This window comes from Bacillus rossius, chromosome 2 (genome assembly GCF_032445375.1).
Source record: "Bacillus rossius redtenbacheri isolate Brsri chromosome 2, Brsri_v3, whole genome shotgun sequence".
NCBI classification, from domain to species: Eukaryota; Metazoa; Arthropoda; class Insecta; order Phasmatodea; family Bacillidae; genus Bacillus; species Bacillus rossius.
In genome coordinates, this window is record NC_086331.1 from 93,462,368 (window position 1) to 93,477,977 (window position 15,610).

Below are 15,610 nucleotides of genomic sequence, written 5' to 3' on the forward strand. Positions count from 1 at the left end.
GTTTATTATGTACTTGTAGTAGATTAGAATGTATGTAATAAAAGTTTTTAAAAGAACTTGTGGTGTTTTTTATTTTCTCAAACCTGTCGCTTTTGTGGTATTTTTTAAAATTAAAGTTGATTGGTATCGGTCAGGGGTCGAACCAAGGACCTTAGTCGATCCAATCAATCAGTATATAGATTACAAATTTATTTAATGAATTTTGAACTTTTTCCCGAATCTCTAGCATTAAAATTACGGATTTTCAAGATGGCGTCCAAATTTCAAGATGGCGTGTGTCACAGTAATAAATGATTACTGTACTGTAGCGGGTTAGAATAAAATTATCCAGATGGAAATGAACTCTATAATACGAGTACACACACACAAGATGGCTTACTCCAGCAGGTGGTAGCTCCTGGTAGCATCTACTGAACATAAAATGTCAAATCCATGATGGTCAACAAGGACAAAGTCAAATTTCGAGGACAAAGTCAAATTTCAATGTCAAGGTCAAATTTCAAGGTCAAGGTCAAATTTCAATGTCAAGGTCAAATTTCAAGGTCAAGGTCAAATTTCAAGGTCAAGGTCAAATTTCAAGGTCAAGGTCAAATTTCAAGGTCAAGGTCAAATTTCAAGGTCAAGGTCAAATTTCAAGGTCAAGGTCAAAGGCCAAGGTCAATGACAACAGTTGAGGACAAAAGTATGGTGACCAGATAATTATACTACATGGTATCGGCACACTCTAGCAGACGAAAACAAGATGGTGGACTCCAGCGGATGAAGACAAGATGGCGGACATGATGTCATACCAGTTGATGATATAAACCTTGGTATTGTTGGTGGTAGATCAGTCTAGGTAGCTTTCATGGAGGAAGGATTGATCGTTTACTCTCGCCGGGAATCGAACCAAGGACGTACATCGATATAATCAAACAGAATTCAAATACGTTAATTTTTTGATGAATTTTGGAATTTGTTTCATTAAAATCGGATAATAAATAAAGATTTTCAAGATGGCGTCCAGATTTCAAGATGGCGGACATGACGTCATGCTCACTGTCGATATATATGCTTTGAAAAAAGTGTTGGGGGGGCAGTCTGTCAGCAGCCACCACAGGGGGAAGGATCGGTCGCCATTATTAATTTTTTGACCTCGTCGGGTTCGAACCGAGGACTCCGTGCTCCGTATCGATAATGTTTGTTTTTTATAAATATTTTATTAAATTTATATTATTTAAATTTTTTTATAATTTTTAAAAAAAAATTTCATTAAAATCGGATAATAAATAAAAAAGTTAAAGATGGCGGCCGTAACGGAAATTGCAACGGTGACGTCATCATCCAATATGGCGGACAACACAATGCCTGAATTTTCTAGAAAACAAAATGACGTCATCCAAAATGGCGGATCCAAGATGGCGGATCCAAGATGGCTGCCGTGATCTACTTGTCCCGTTACGTTATGTCCCGTTACGTTATGTCCCGTTACGCTGTGTCCCGTTACGCTCATCCAAGATGGCCGCCGTGACGTCACAATCCAAGATGGCGGATAGGACACACACACCACAGCCAGAAGCCAGCCGCCGGAAATACATTCATATACTACTTACATGACTACATGACTACGAGCCTATGAGGCAAAAGACTACAAGAGTATTAGGCTAAGAGACTACGAGGATACAGAACTACAATAATACGAGTCTACGATGCTACAGAACTAAAAGACTACGAGGCTATGAGACTATGAGGTACGAGACTACGAGGCTACAGAACTACGAAGCTACAATCTACAAAGTTACGAGGATACGAGGTTATGAGGATACATTGATCCAACGGCTCAAACAACATTTGGCTTCAAGGTTACGATGCTACAAGGCTACTATCCTACATGGCTCCAACTGGCTACGAGGCTACAAGACTACAAGGCTACATGGTTACAATGCTACATGGTTACGAGGTTACAAGGCTACGAGGTTACAAGGCTCCAACTGGAAACTTTAGCTCCATTCAGCAGTGACAGTTAATTTATCTCATGCAAAATAAATTGTTGAAAGTAATATCGATTCTTGTCAACAGATGTGATCACATATTCTGTTGAGGTAATTTTTTTTTTTGTTAAATGTTAGGTGGCTCACTCATGATCACGAGAGGAGGGCCTCGCTAGACATCAAGGAGAAGGAAGTTTGTCTTGCATGATAGTGTTTCTCAGCTGTCCACCTGATAAAATAATCTTGTAAGTGCTGATTTGTTTACAGGAATTTACTAAGTAAGTGAAACTGTAAATATAATTGCTTGTCTCATTATGGAAAAAAAAATCCTATGCAGGGATGGTTTACTCGGGAATAACCAGAAACACACAAAGAAAACAAACATAAGTATCGCTAGGAATGACAAGATGCACTTATAGAAACCAACAAAATATTGACAGGAATAATCAGGAGTACCTAGAGAAAACCAACCCACATTTTGCTCAATAAAGATAAGAGAAGGACAAATAATTATATTTAAAAATAAATTTAAAAAATTAAACAAAAATACAAAACAACTTCTGTTAACTTGTAAACTTCTCCTTTTTTCAGCAAGGATAGAGTTCTAGCACAAGCTACAATTTTTTTTGTAATTTTTATTTAAATTTTATTGTTTATTATAATTTTTGTGTTTCTCTGATCTTGATTGAGCAAAATGTGCGTTGGTTTTCTCTGTTTTCCCCTGATTATTTCTGCCAATATTTTGTTTGCTATTCTCGGTGTGCTTCTGATTATTCCTGTCAATATTTTTGTTGGTTTTCTCCTTATGCTCAAGATTATTCCCGTCAATATTTATTTGGGTTCTCCAAGTGTATCTGGTCATTCCTAGCGAGACTTCTGTTGGTTTTCTCTGTGTGTTTCTGATTATTCTCGAGAAAACAATCCCTGTATGTGATTTTTCTGTTTTAGACAAGCAAATAATTATATTTACAGTTTCACTTACTTAGTCAATTCCTGTTAGCAAATCAGGACTTAAAAGACTTTTTTATCAGGTGGACTTAAGGTACAAAAAAAAAACTCAGACGATTTCTATGCCTTGGTACAGCTGAGAAATGCTATAATGCAAGACGAACTTCCTTCTCCTTGATTTATAGCGAAACCTTCCTTTTCTTGTGATCGTGAGTGAGCACCCCGCATCCAATAAGAAAGAGCAACTGTTTGTACAACACATAGAATAAAATATTCATTACTGAGTCGATTACTATGCCTTAGGACAGCTGAGAAATGCTATCATGCAATACGCACTTCCTTCTCCTTAATGTTTAACGAAGGCCCCCCCCCCCCCCCCCTTTCTGGTGATCATGAGCGAGAATCCCACGTCCCACAAAAAAAAAATATTTGCCTTAAGAAAATATGTGACGACATATGTTGGCAAGAATCGGGATTACTTTCAACAAATTCTTTTGCATGAAATAAAATAACTATCGCTGCTGAATGGGGCTATTGTTTCCAGTTGGAGCCTTGTAGACCCGTAGCTTCGTAGCCTCGTAGCCAGGTAACCTCGTAGCCTTGTAACCCCGTAGCCATGTAACCTCGTAGCCGTAAAGCCTTGTAGTCTCGTAGCCTCGTAGCCAATTGGAGCCTTGTAGTATTGTAACCAATTCTCGTTGAAGCAGTTGGATTCAAAGACAGTTGAAACCTAAGACATTGGAGCTGATGGAGCCTACTGTATATTGGCGATCGTAAACTACTGATAGAATCGTGTCCTACTAAGTGAATTATTCGTGTAAATGTACATTTTAATGCTCGTCGACAAATCAGTAGTATCATATCCTACTGTTGAGATTGTATCCCTCCGATAAAATCGTATCCCTGTGATGAGATCGTTTTTTACCTAGTTAAATTTTCGTTCAAATGCCCGACCTTTTCGTTAAATGTGCTTTTTGTTGACAAATTTGCATAGAAAAGTCTATAGTCAGGACATGATTGGCCTCGTGTTTCAGAGATGCCTGGTCTATTAGCTTGACATTGAACATGAGCTATTTCAAATGTTCGCCGAGTATCGACGAAAAATACCTCTTGTTTCGGAGATATTTTGCATACACGTACGACATTGTACAATATATATTTTAAATGTTAGCCAAGTATCGACGAAAAATTACTCTTGGTTCGAAGAAAGACGACATACACGTCAGACATTGTACATGACTAGTTTAAAATGTATAACAAATATTGAAATATTACATCACTTGGCTACTGACTGTATGTTGCTTGACCTCCAAATGCACATGCCTGTCCAACATATCTGACGTTCCTGGCCACAGAATGAAGGAGTCTAGCCAACAACTGTATGTGCCTGACACCTAATGGATGTGTCTGACAAACAACTGACCTTGTTAACCTGACCAACCGATTGATTAGTCTGTCCAACCTATCTGATGTGCCTGGCCACAGACTGGTGGTGTCTAGCCAACAAATACTAGATGAGCCTGGCCACCAACAGATCGTGTTAGCCTGACCACAGACTGAAAGTACCTAACCACCATCTGGAACTATCTAGCCAACAAACTGAATATGACTGACCACTAAATACTTTCCTGACAACTGAATAGACGTGCCTGGACACCGACTGGACGTACTTTGCCAATAGCTGATGTGTCTAGCCAACAAATAGTTCTTCCTGGTCCCTGACTGGAAATGCCTATCTGATAACTGGACATGACGACCACAAACTGACTGTAACTGGTCGCCGATTATGTGCCTAACTACTATATAAACATGCCTAGTTACCAACTAGATGATTCTTGCCACCTACTGGATGTGCGTCCTGGCCACTGAAATGACATTTCTTGACACCGACTGGGCATACCTTGCCATCAACTTGACGTGTTAGCCTGACCAACCGACTGGACGTTCATGCTGGACACCGTATCTGACGGTCCTAGACAACCAACTGGATTTGGCTGACCACTGATTGGACGTGCCTGGTTAATCAAATGCCACGAGGAAAAGCCCTAAAAACACATATCAAGGCATGCAAAGGACTCACTACGCATTTTAAGAAGACTGCAGAAATCCAAAAATGCTGGTAATTTCCTTGATTGTACTTGTAGAATTTATGTGATACATTTTTATTTGTAATTTTGATGATTTTTTCTTGAACGTGTCCCTTCGATGTTAAATTAAAATAAATATTATTTTACCTGAAATTATATTTTTTGCATAGAGCAAGGATCAAACCAAGGACAGAAATCGATCGATTCAGTCCGTAAATTAATGAATTTTTTTGGATTTTTAGATTTTTCGTATATCTAGCTAAAATATTATGTATTTCTAAGATGACAGCTAAGATGGAATCGATTGCTTACTGGCTGCTGGTGGATAAGGAATTAAAGCAGTTTTAGGATTTTTTTACGATTTTTTAAATAAGTGTTTGTTTTACATAAAATTATCTTTAATTTTATCAAGCAAGGATCGAATCGAGGACAAGAATTGATCGAATCAATTGGAGGCTGGCGGAAGAGGTTATTATACCATTTTTTTAGGATTTTGTCACCATATTTTATTAAGGATATATTTTTTACCTGCAGTTATAATTTTTACATCGATCAAAGGTCAAATCTAGGACATAAATCATTCGAATCAATCATTATTTTGATAAGCGATTTTTTGTTGATTATTTTCCTTACTTATATCCACATAATAACATATATTTAAAAAATTTGGATTCCAAGATGGCGAATGTTGCGTCGTTAATAATGACCGCTGATCTCCTGATCATAAACAACGAGTGGGGGAAATGCCCGAATATGGTGGATTTCTCACGATTGTTAAGCCATAACTGAGTAAGCCAGCAAGCCATAGTCCCATAAGAAATACATTGCGCCAGAAGTCTTTATTTCCTACTACTAAGAATATTCCAAACAATAAAATATAAATATAAAACTAGGTTACCACGAACTTGAAATAATTATATAATCAGCTGATGCACCATCTTTCTGAAAAAATACCACGGCATAAAAATACTGGGCAAATTTTGTGAGAGCAGGGTGCTTGGAATACCGCAAACTAAGCCTTCAAAAACTTATATCTTTACCTAAATAACTTTAATTCCTTCTGTTTGCGTGTTTACTGGGATGACAATTGATCACAGAACCCGGTAGTCATCATCCAGCTTAGGCCGTGTTCGAATTCACCTGAAGTATATATACTTTACGTTCTTGTCCAAGGAAGTTACATCACGAGGGCTGTCCGAATTGGAAGTGGAGTATGCAAGTAGAAGTAAACGAATCTGTATTCACTTCTCTCGTACTTCTAATTGAAGGAGCCTCACCATTTTGAAAAAAAGAAAGATTTATATAGGTTTTATTAAACATAATATTTAAGAAATTTAAAGACATGTAAGGTCCATTCAACTATATATTTCAATGGTATTAATAAATAAAAATTAATATTTAATTTTATTTATTAGGAAGTTTTTCAACAAATACATACACACGTTACTACGAAATACGAAACAAAGGTAGAGTTATAAATTAAATGGCCGTAGATTCGTGTGACATTAATTGTTAAAATACTAATTTAAGTTAATCAATGATTTTCAATAATTTTTTTTTGTTGTTGTTGAAGGGCAAGGAAGGTATGCGAGCTTGCAAGCAGATACACGATTGTGTACTTGAATTTGGACACGGCTATTTTCCACAAAGATCCAGTTATCTGGAACCACGATGAACGTTTTCTTTATTTGAGCTACATTCTTCGTCGACAAGTCGGTAAATTTCTGAGATCTCTGCAGCGTGTGTGCTGGCATATTATTGTCTCTCAATTTTGGTTGTTTATTTTCTTTGGCGTGTATTTTTACAAACTTGTTTGAGCTACCGGTAAACATCAATATAGTAATTTAGTTTCCCAATTTTTACTTTAGTTGTGTTATAGATCTAATATATACCTAACTTTAAGTTATAACTGTTAAATACTGTTTATAACTATTTCTGTGTTTAGACTTTTGATATGTAACATCTTAGCGGTATACGGCATTTAGCAGGAGTAATTTTGAGAATGGAGCGAAAGTTGCATGGAACGAAAATGTGTACTTACAATGCTGCCATCTGTGGAGAATGGCGCAATCCAAAGTTCAAAAAGACAAAGTAAAACTTTATAGTATTAACAATTTAATTAATTTTAACAAATTTTAATAAAATTCCATGTCGAAAATCAGGTCCAAAGCCGGGTTTAGTATTTTATAAAATTCTTTTTATGCTTTTATCTTAGCCATTTCAATGAATACCTAGTTAAAATTTCAGTCTGCTAATCAAATGATTCAAAAGTTGATGTAGTAGCTACGGCGACGGCTTCTAGCAGCGGGCGCGGAAACTACGTGTGATTCGCGTTACGAAATTAGGTTTGAAACACAATTTGCGTATATATTTGTCACGCTCGGCATTATTTTAAAGAATTCTATGTTAAATTTCAGTAGTGCAGCTATACCGGCCCGACTACTGGATTCTGGGTGCGGAGCCTGAGCCGATGTCCGCCATCCTGGATAACGTTACCTTTGCACTTTACGTTACGGCCCCTATCTTGAATTGTGCCGAAACTGCGGCCATCCAGGATGACTTTGACCTTGACCTCAGCCACAATATTGAACTCTAGAGCATTATACTATTTTGAATTATGTCACCGTTGCAATTTTCGTTACGGCCGCCATATTGGTATCAAAGGCCCCAATCTGTAATTTAGAATTTTTTGTTACGGCAGCCATCTTCAATATCTGTATTTTTATGCTATAAATTTAAAAAAAATTAAAAAAAATTATAAAAAAATTATTTAATAAAATAAAAATAATTTCCTTCATTTTGAAAAATGTGCCATCTTGAAAATTCGTAATTATAATATAAGTTTAGTAAAAAAAATTAAAATTTGCTAAAACTTAATCAATACGATTTTATAAATTTAGCAGGTGACCTTTGAAATTGACATTTGACTTTGACTTTTTACCTTGACCTTTGACCTAGATCTTTGAACTTGGTATTTACCTTTTACCTTGAACTTTACATTTGATCTTGACCATTTCACATTAACCTTGACCTTTGACTTTTAACTTGACATTTGACCTTGGCCTTTGAACTTGTCCATAACCTAGTACTCTGACCTCAGACGCCATCTTGAATTTAACCATCTTGGAACCGAGCGCTCCAATCCCCGAATGTTGCAACTTAAGTTATGGATGCCATCTTAAACATCCGTAATTTGTATCTGATTTTAATGGAAAAAATTTAGAATTTATAAAAAATTATTAAATTAAGTTTGAATAAAAATATTATGGTGTGTTTGGTTCGAACCCGGCAAGGGCAATCGATTAAAAATGACTACGGATGCTTCCTCTACAGAAGCCACCACGAATGCCAAGGCGAATATTAAGTCAGCCAGTATGACGTCATGACAGCCATTTTGTTTTCGTCTGCTGGAGGGAGCCATTCTCTTTTCGTCTGCTAGAGTGCGCCACCATCATGTTAGTTTAATTTTTGTCTGCTTTTTGTCCAGGCTCAAATGTTTCTTTGGTAGTCGTTTTCTACTCTCGTTCCGTTTTTCATACTTTGAGGCGATTCCAACAAATACTTTTAATGTACCGGGTGATGATTTCAGCGACGTTTTATACGTGTTTGCGACACGGCCGGGGATTCGGCCTATGCGCCACGTGTTGAGGTCAGGTGGTCTGTCATTTGACACTTCGGTAAGCTTGCGAATTTCTCCCCGCGCGCTGGCAGGCTGGGCTCTCGCTCGGCTTAGTCCAGTCTCTGCCTCTAGCTTTGAGAATTTTTGTTAACATTTTGTGGTTAACGTTCTTAAAGCTAGGTACTTTGTCTAGTCGTATGTGAATACTTTTACCTTCACATGTATTGGAATTAACTTTTTTACATGAGTCAAGAAAAAAATACAGAGTTGACGGGTAGGTAAGGAACACATGGTCCTTACTACATGAGTGGCTGGCACTTGGCGTGACTTGGGATGAATCCTAACTACTTTTTCCTGTTGTTTCATGCGATAGTGATTTTTTGTTATTGTATCTCGGACCTTAGACTGTTTAATATTTAACGAATCATTTCAATTAACTCTGTTCTGCCTGGTATCAAACCACAGACATGAATTGAAAGAAACAATAATTATTTTAATAATCGATATTATTTTAGAATTTTGGGATTATTTCCGAATTTCTAGCTTTAAATTTACAGAATTTCATATGACGTACAAATTTCCAGATGGCGGGCGCCCTGGCAATAAATAATGACTACACTCCAGCAGACAAAAATTAAACTAACATGATGGTGACACACTCTAGCAGACGAAAAGAAAATGGCTCCCTCCAGCAGACGAAAACAAGATGGCTGCCGTGACGTCATAATGGCTGACTTAATGTTTGCCTTGGCATTCATGGTGACTTCTGTAGAGGAAGCATACTTTGTCATTTTTAATTGATTGCCCTTGCCGGGTTCGAACCGAACACTCCATAATATTTTTATTAAAATTTAATTTAATAATGTGTTATCAATTTTAACTTTTTCCCATTCAAATTGGATAAAAATTACGGATTTTCAAGATTGCATCTATAACTTAAGTTGCAACATTCGGGGATTGCAGTGCTTGGTTCCAAGATGGTTGAATTCAAGATGGCGTATGAGGTCAGAGTACTAGGTCATGAACAAGTTCAAAGGTCAAGATCAAATGTCAAGTTAAAAATCGAAGGTCAAGGTTAATGTTAAAAGGTCAAGGTCAAAGGTAAAGTTCAAGGTAAAATATAAATACCAAGTTCAAAGATCTAGGTCAAAGGTCAATGGTCACCTGTCAAATTAAAAAAATATATATATTTTTTTATAAATTTTGAAATTTTTGCCCAATAAAATCGGGTAATAATTTTGTATTTTCAAGATGGTGAACAGTTTTCAAAATGTAGGTGGTTATTTTTATTAAAATGTTATTAATTAAATTTTTTATCAATTATAAAATATATTTTTTTAATTTTTAGCGTTTAGAAATACAGACTTCAGTATGACGATCGTAACGAAAAATGCACCATTAGAGATTGGGGAGTACAATAGTAATATGGTGGCCGCAACGAAAATTGCAATGGTGATGTTATAATTCATAATGGAGGAAAGTTCTAGAATTCAAGATGGCGGCTGAGGTAAAGTCAAGGTTTTCCAAGATGGCCGCAGATGGTAACCGTTACGGAAAGTGCTTTGGTGACGTCATCCAATATGGCGGACATTGTCTTGGCTCCGCACCCAGCACCCAGTAGCCGGACCGGCCAAGCTACACTACTATTTTCGTGTCCGCGTTTCGTATTATAAGTGTATTTGCAACATGAGAACACATGAATTCGTTCGTGACAGAGGTTAGATGTTACTCATCTCTGGCGAGTACTGATGACTCGCTCACGTGATTCTTTTTTTCTGTAAACTCATTACATTTACGTTACGACAAACACTAAGCTTTACATAATCGATGAATATTAATGTATTAAAAAGGGGATGCGAATCCAGTAGATATAAGTGTTGTATTTGGTATAAGGGACACATTCAATAATTTAGAAAGAAGACACCATGGGTGTAATTTTGCTTTTGTTCTAACACTGGTTGAGAAGTTTTCCAACAACGACATCTCAACGTTTTCTAGCCAGGCTATCCATAAACCGGGTTATTCACGATGCAGCCACGTGTGCAGCGGACTCTGAGTAGGTAATTTTAGAATTGTACTCAGAAGCGCTTTTGCCTAGCTGTAAAACCGTTTTTATGACCGCTACAAAACATTTTGTGACTCTGCACCTCACCAAATATTTTATGGCCTGAGAATCCGCGAAACGCTCGTAATCTCAGTTTACTTGCCCTTTTCCGTGAAGACCTGAATTTTATTGAATATGGGCTTCCAACTTGTTCATAAATTTTCCCAACGTTTCTGATACATTCAAACCAAGCGTCATTATTTTGTGCAGATTTCCAGACGTATGATAAAGCTGTTGATACGTTTATAGATAGATACTATTACTCGACAAAAGGGTTTTAGAAAGGCAGGCTTAAAATTTATTTTCGCAAACATTTTGCTGTTATACTATTTTTTTTGTAAACACAAACAAGCATGTATAGTACATACATGTATGTAACATGTACATAGTGACAGCCGTAATAATAATATAGGTGTTCGTGCCACACAATGAAGAAACTACGCTTTTATCCAGCAGGTCTTGTAAACACATTTAGTGTAGAATTTATTACATTACATAGGTAAATCAACAACTGCCTTTTCGTAAACAATAGTAAATGAAAAAAAAAGTTTAAAATTTAGAACTCTTAAAATTTTTACTGTTGAACATTAATGAAAAGCGAGAAACAAAATAGTTTCACTATGTCAGTTTTATATATTTAAAATTAGTATGATTAGAAGAAATTTTGAGTTCAACAAATTAATTTTTTTCTAAGTAATTTAAAAAATAATCAATGTTTCCTGCAGTCTAATGATACAAAAACCTGTTTTCATTCTTATGCATTACTAATTTTTTCATAGAATCCAGGAACTTTAAATCGAGGAAAAATACTTTCTTAAAATATGTATTCTAACTATAAATAAATACAAGTTAAACACTACACTTTACCTAACTCGTTAAAGTCTTCTACCAAAAAAAAAATCTTTTCAATATATTAGTCATATTTGAATTTTACACCATCTATAAAAATTGTTTGGATATCTGTAGCTACAAACTGTATTGAAATACATGTTACAAACGTTATAAATAGTCCAGACAGGCAACATTGAAACAATTAAGTCCATATAAATTTAATTTAAAGTTCTTCGTAATAGCCAAATATCCTGCTGTGGTTTAACTTAATAAACAAATATACAAAAGTCACCCCAATTATTTTGTAAAAAGCTGTACAGAATGTAAACTGACAACCATTTTACGTTACAAAAATCTCAACTTCATTCAAGGATCAAATTATAAATGCTTACAAATAATTTAAAATTAACGACTTGATCTTAATATTATTTCAAGGAAAATAAAATTGCATTTTTAACTTTTTCATTGACATTTGCTTAAACTATTTGGAAATGATTTATAAGAATGCTCTGAATTTGAAACTGTTATAACTATTGAATATACGTTAAATATTACCAAACAATTGCTTAAACTGATGCGACATGTATTATTTTGGAGCAGTGTTAAAATTTTTGGAGTGGATTTCACTTATTGGCAGAAGTTCTCACGTTTTTATAATACCTCGAGGAACCAGACTCGTTGAGTACAAGTGCGTGAACAGAGATACGGCTGCAGGAGCGTACGCAGAATTTTTTTGAAAAAAAAAAAAAGGGGGGTGGTGAATAGAACCACCTGGCTCGCTAATAATGTTCGCGGGCTTTCACGGCCATTGTCTGAAGTAGCTTGGCGAATAATTCACCGACGTTTCGGCCGACATTGCAGTCGACCGAAACGTCGGTGAATTATTCACCTGGCTGGCTGTTTGCTTTCAGAATCTTTCTTTTTGTTTATGGGAATGATATATTTTCTAGGACATCATAAGGGGGATAAAATGCCTCCTCCCCCATTCCACTCCAATACATACGTCCCAGTACAGCAGATGTGTCTTTGTCTTCTAGAGTACCGCAAATTACGTCCGCTCACGGCCACCATGTTTATAGCATCTAGCATCTTTCCGTGTTTACATCTGCAAGCTGCAAGTATTTTAAATGGCAGGTGGTTAAGTAGCGAACAAAACAAAGAGGTCTTAAAATTCGTTACCCCATTAAAAATGCAGTATTATTTCGTCATATTGTTATTCAAAATAGTTAATAACCAACCATGCGTAGCAGAACCGTAAATGTCAGAAAGAGACAAAGGCAAACTAAACTAGATTTTTTTTTTCATTAATGAAAAAAAAGGTCATCGCTTTTAACTCTCAGGAAAAATAAATGTTTCCTAGACAAGTTTGTAGTTTAGTCATATAAAATTTATTACAAATATACTTCTAGTTGGGTGAACGCTTTAATATGAGATCATGTAAGTTTTTTCAGGAAGCTCAAAAACTATTTGGAATTGCAAAAATAAACTTATCTCCTTTCAATTATTTATGTGTGCGTTTGAGTTGTTTTATTTTTCAGTAATGTGTGAATATTATGAAACAGAATCTAATGTTTATTTCTTTTTTTTCAGCAATGGACGAGCCTCATGAAAAGTAAGTGCAATTTTATTTCCCATTAACCAATTTTAAAATGTTCTGTTTTTTTTAATGCGTCTTAGTAAAGTCACGTGTAAAAATTACATATAATGATTGTTGGGTTACGACAACGTGTGATAAACAAATAACGCTAATAACTACTAAGGAAAACATCAATGCTAAGGGTCTACTGAAAGAAAAATCTTCATTGCAGTAAAGTTTGTATGTCTGATACTAAACAAATTATTTTTTTTTTTGGACATACGCAAAGCTGTGTAAACTGTATCTCACAAGAAACCTCAATAACTGACAAAAAAGGCGAATATGCAAACACAAAATAAACCAATATCAGCCGATGTCAAAAGTTAAAAACATAGGCAACACTGACAATTCTGTGGAAGGAATAAGTCAGAAAAATATTACAGCACAACGGACACAGTGAGCTGACAGCGAGACAGTTGCAACAAGAACAATAAAAATATATAAAAAATTTTAAACAAACCACTGACAACCGATGTATCCAAAAGCGGCTTATATTGGCTTTTTTTCTGTGGGTTTGCAATTAGGTGAATTATGTATGTATGTATGTATGAAGGCATAGGCTGCAGTTTCGAGATTCAGGGATTTGCACCATTGATAGCTCATTACTGTCGGAGCGGACAACAGACGCCTGTCCTGCTGGCTGGGAGGAACTCGTGGTCACCCATCCAAATACTAACCTCGCTGGACAGTGCGTTACTTTGATAACAGTTTAATCAGAAAACATATGCAACAACGGTCACCATGGCATTAGAGAATATTTAATACTTTTACAAGTATGTATATATACACAATTAGGATATCTCAGAAATCATGACGTTTTTATGAGTAATTCAATAAACAAATATGTTTGAATAAAAATTATTATCATTTATATTAATACATAGTTAGGTCTTTCAGCCTAAGTTCCTAGTAAAAAAAATTATATATGACCTTATAGTATAAGTATATATATATATATATATATATATATATATATATATATATATATAGTCTGAATCTGCGGACATCAGATGCATTTGAAACCTTTCTAGGGGGTTCGACTGCCGAGCCTCGGTGTCTTGGTCCCAAGGGCCCCATAGTGAATGGATCAGGCCTATGGTAATGGTAAAGACCGAGAATGTCGCCGGTGTGCTCGGGAGCACCCGGGTTTAACAAAGAGCTGTAAACTGCTTGAATAGTTGTGATACGTTCCCCTAGTCCAGAGGTCGGGGAGGTACCGAGGTAACCCCAAACCCCTCCAGCCCACGCACGACCTAAGCGTCATGTCTAGCCAGGGCTTCTGCGGTCGCCACCGGAGGGGTCCCGGCACGTCCGGGTCTTATCGGCTGTAAACCTGTCGGGCCGAGGTACAGCGGGTTGGAGGATAGTCCGAGGAGACGAGGTCATCCAGTGGAGTGACTCTGAAAAGTGGCGGTCGGTTAGCGGTTTTTGGTGAACGGTCTTATGCCGTAAATACATCAAGTTAGTAGTAGTACGGGAAGAATTAATGAAAGTGTAAGGTTCCCCGTGGAGGTTTCCTCTAGGCCCTGGAACCTGATTGGGTAGTACTCGTACTTGGTGGTGGTGCTCCGATCGCTTGGAGCAGACTCCAAAGGTTTTCTAGCCCGATGCGGAGTCGGCGCAGTGAGTGGCGAAACAACTCTGGTTACTAGCCTGGACAGCTAGGAGAGGTTGGATAGGCCTCCACCAGACCATGGGTTCACTGAGTGATTGAGGGGTCCCAGTGTGATGTGGTAGAACAGGGTAAGCGCCAGCAATGCTGATAACGTCTAAGAGCTCAGGACGCAGCCAACTATCTGGTTAGCTGAGTGAGCAGGGGGTGAAGGTGGTGGCTAAGTTGGCATTGGTAGCCTCAGCCTCTGGCCATAGCTGGATACCTAACACCTCTCCTGTTTCGCGTATACGGCGTATTTGTATCCACGTCCGTGGGGGCCCCAGGCCGGTAAGTCTCACACAAAGAGGGCTGGGTTAACAAATACAAGATGTTATGTAACATTATTTTTGTGTAAAATTATGATTATTTTTGCGGTTTTCATGACTTAGTAGGTTTGTTTGATATATTTTTACTTTGCAAGGTTATTCACAGATGCTTAAACCAAAGGGACCACCTAGATTACAATGGGTTAAGAAACACTTTGGTTCCAACTCTGTGCTCATAAATATGAGTTAACTCCGAGGTGTTGAAATCGAACCCACATTAGCGTGATGCCTTATCAATTATGTGAATCGTTGACCCGGCCGTCCTAAGTAATACATTCAAATTTATCATTGATTTCGCGAAAATATCGCATGTTGTACCATGCCACATATCTGTTCGTTACCCATTACTCTAGAAGAAATGCCTGGCTGTCCAGCAGCGTTTTTCCAGCTTACCTTCCAGCCAAACAGGGCTCTACAGCACTGCCTACCTTTGAG

General features: G+C 37.0%; 1 protein-coding gene across 1 annotated transcript in view; it reads left to right on the forward strand.

Annotated features, from left to right (window-relative positions):
• The window catches only part of LOC134529473 (twitchin), a 547,023-nt gene that overhangs the window by 29,708 nt on the left and 501,705 nt on the right, over positions 1–15,610 (forward strand). Inside the window, exon 3 of the mRNA XM_063363606.1 lies at positions 13,150–13,171. Coding sequence (XP_063219676.1) covers positions 13,150–13,171 — 22 coding nt within the window. The remainder of the gene's footprint in view (positions 1–13,149; positions 13,172–15,610) is intronic.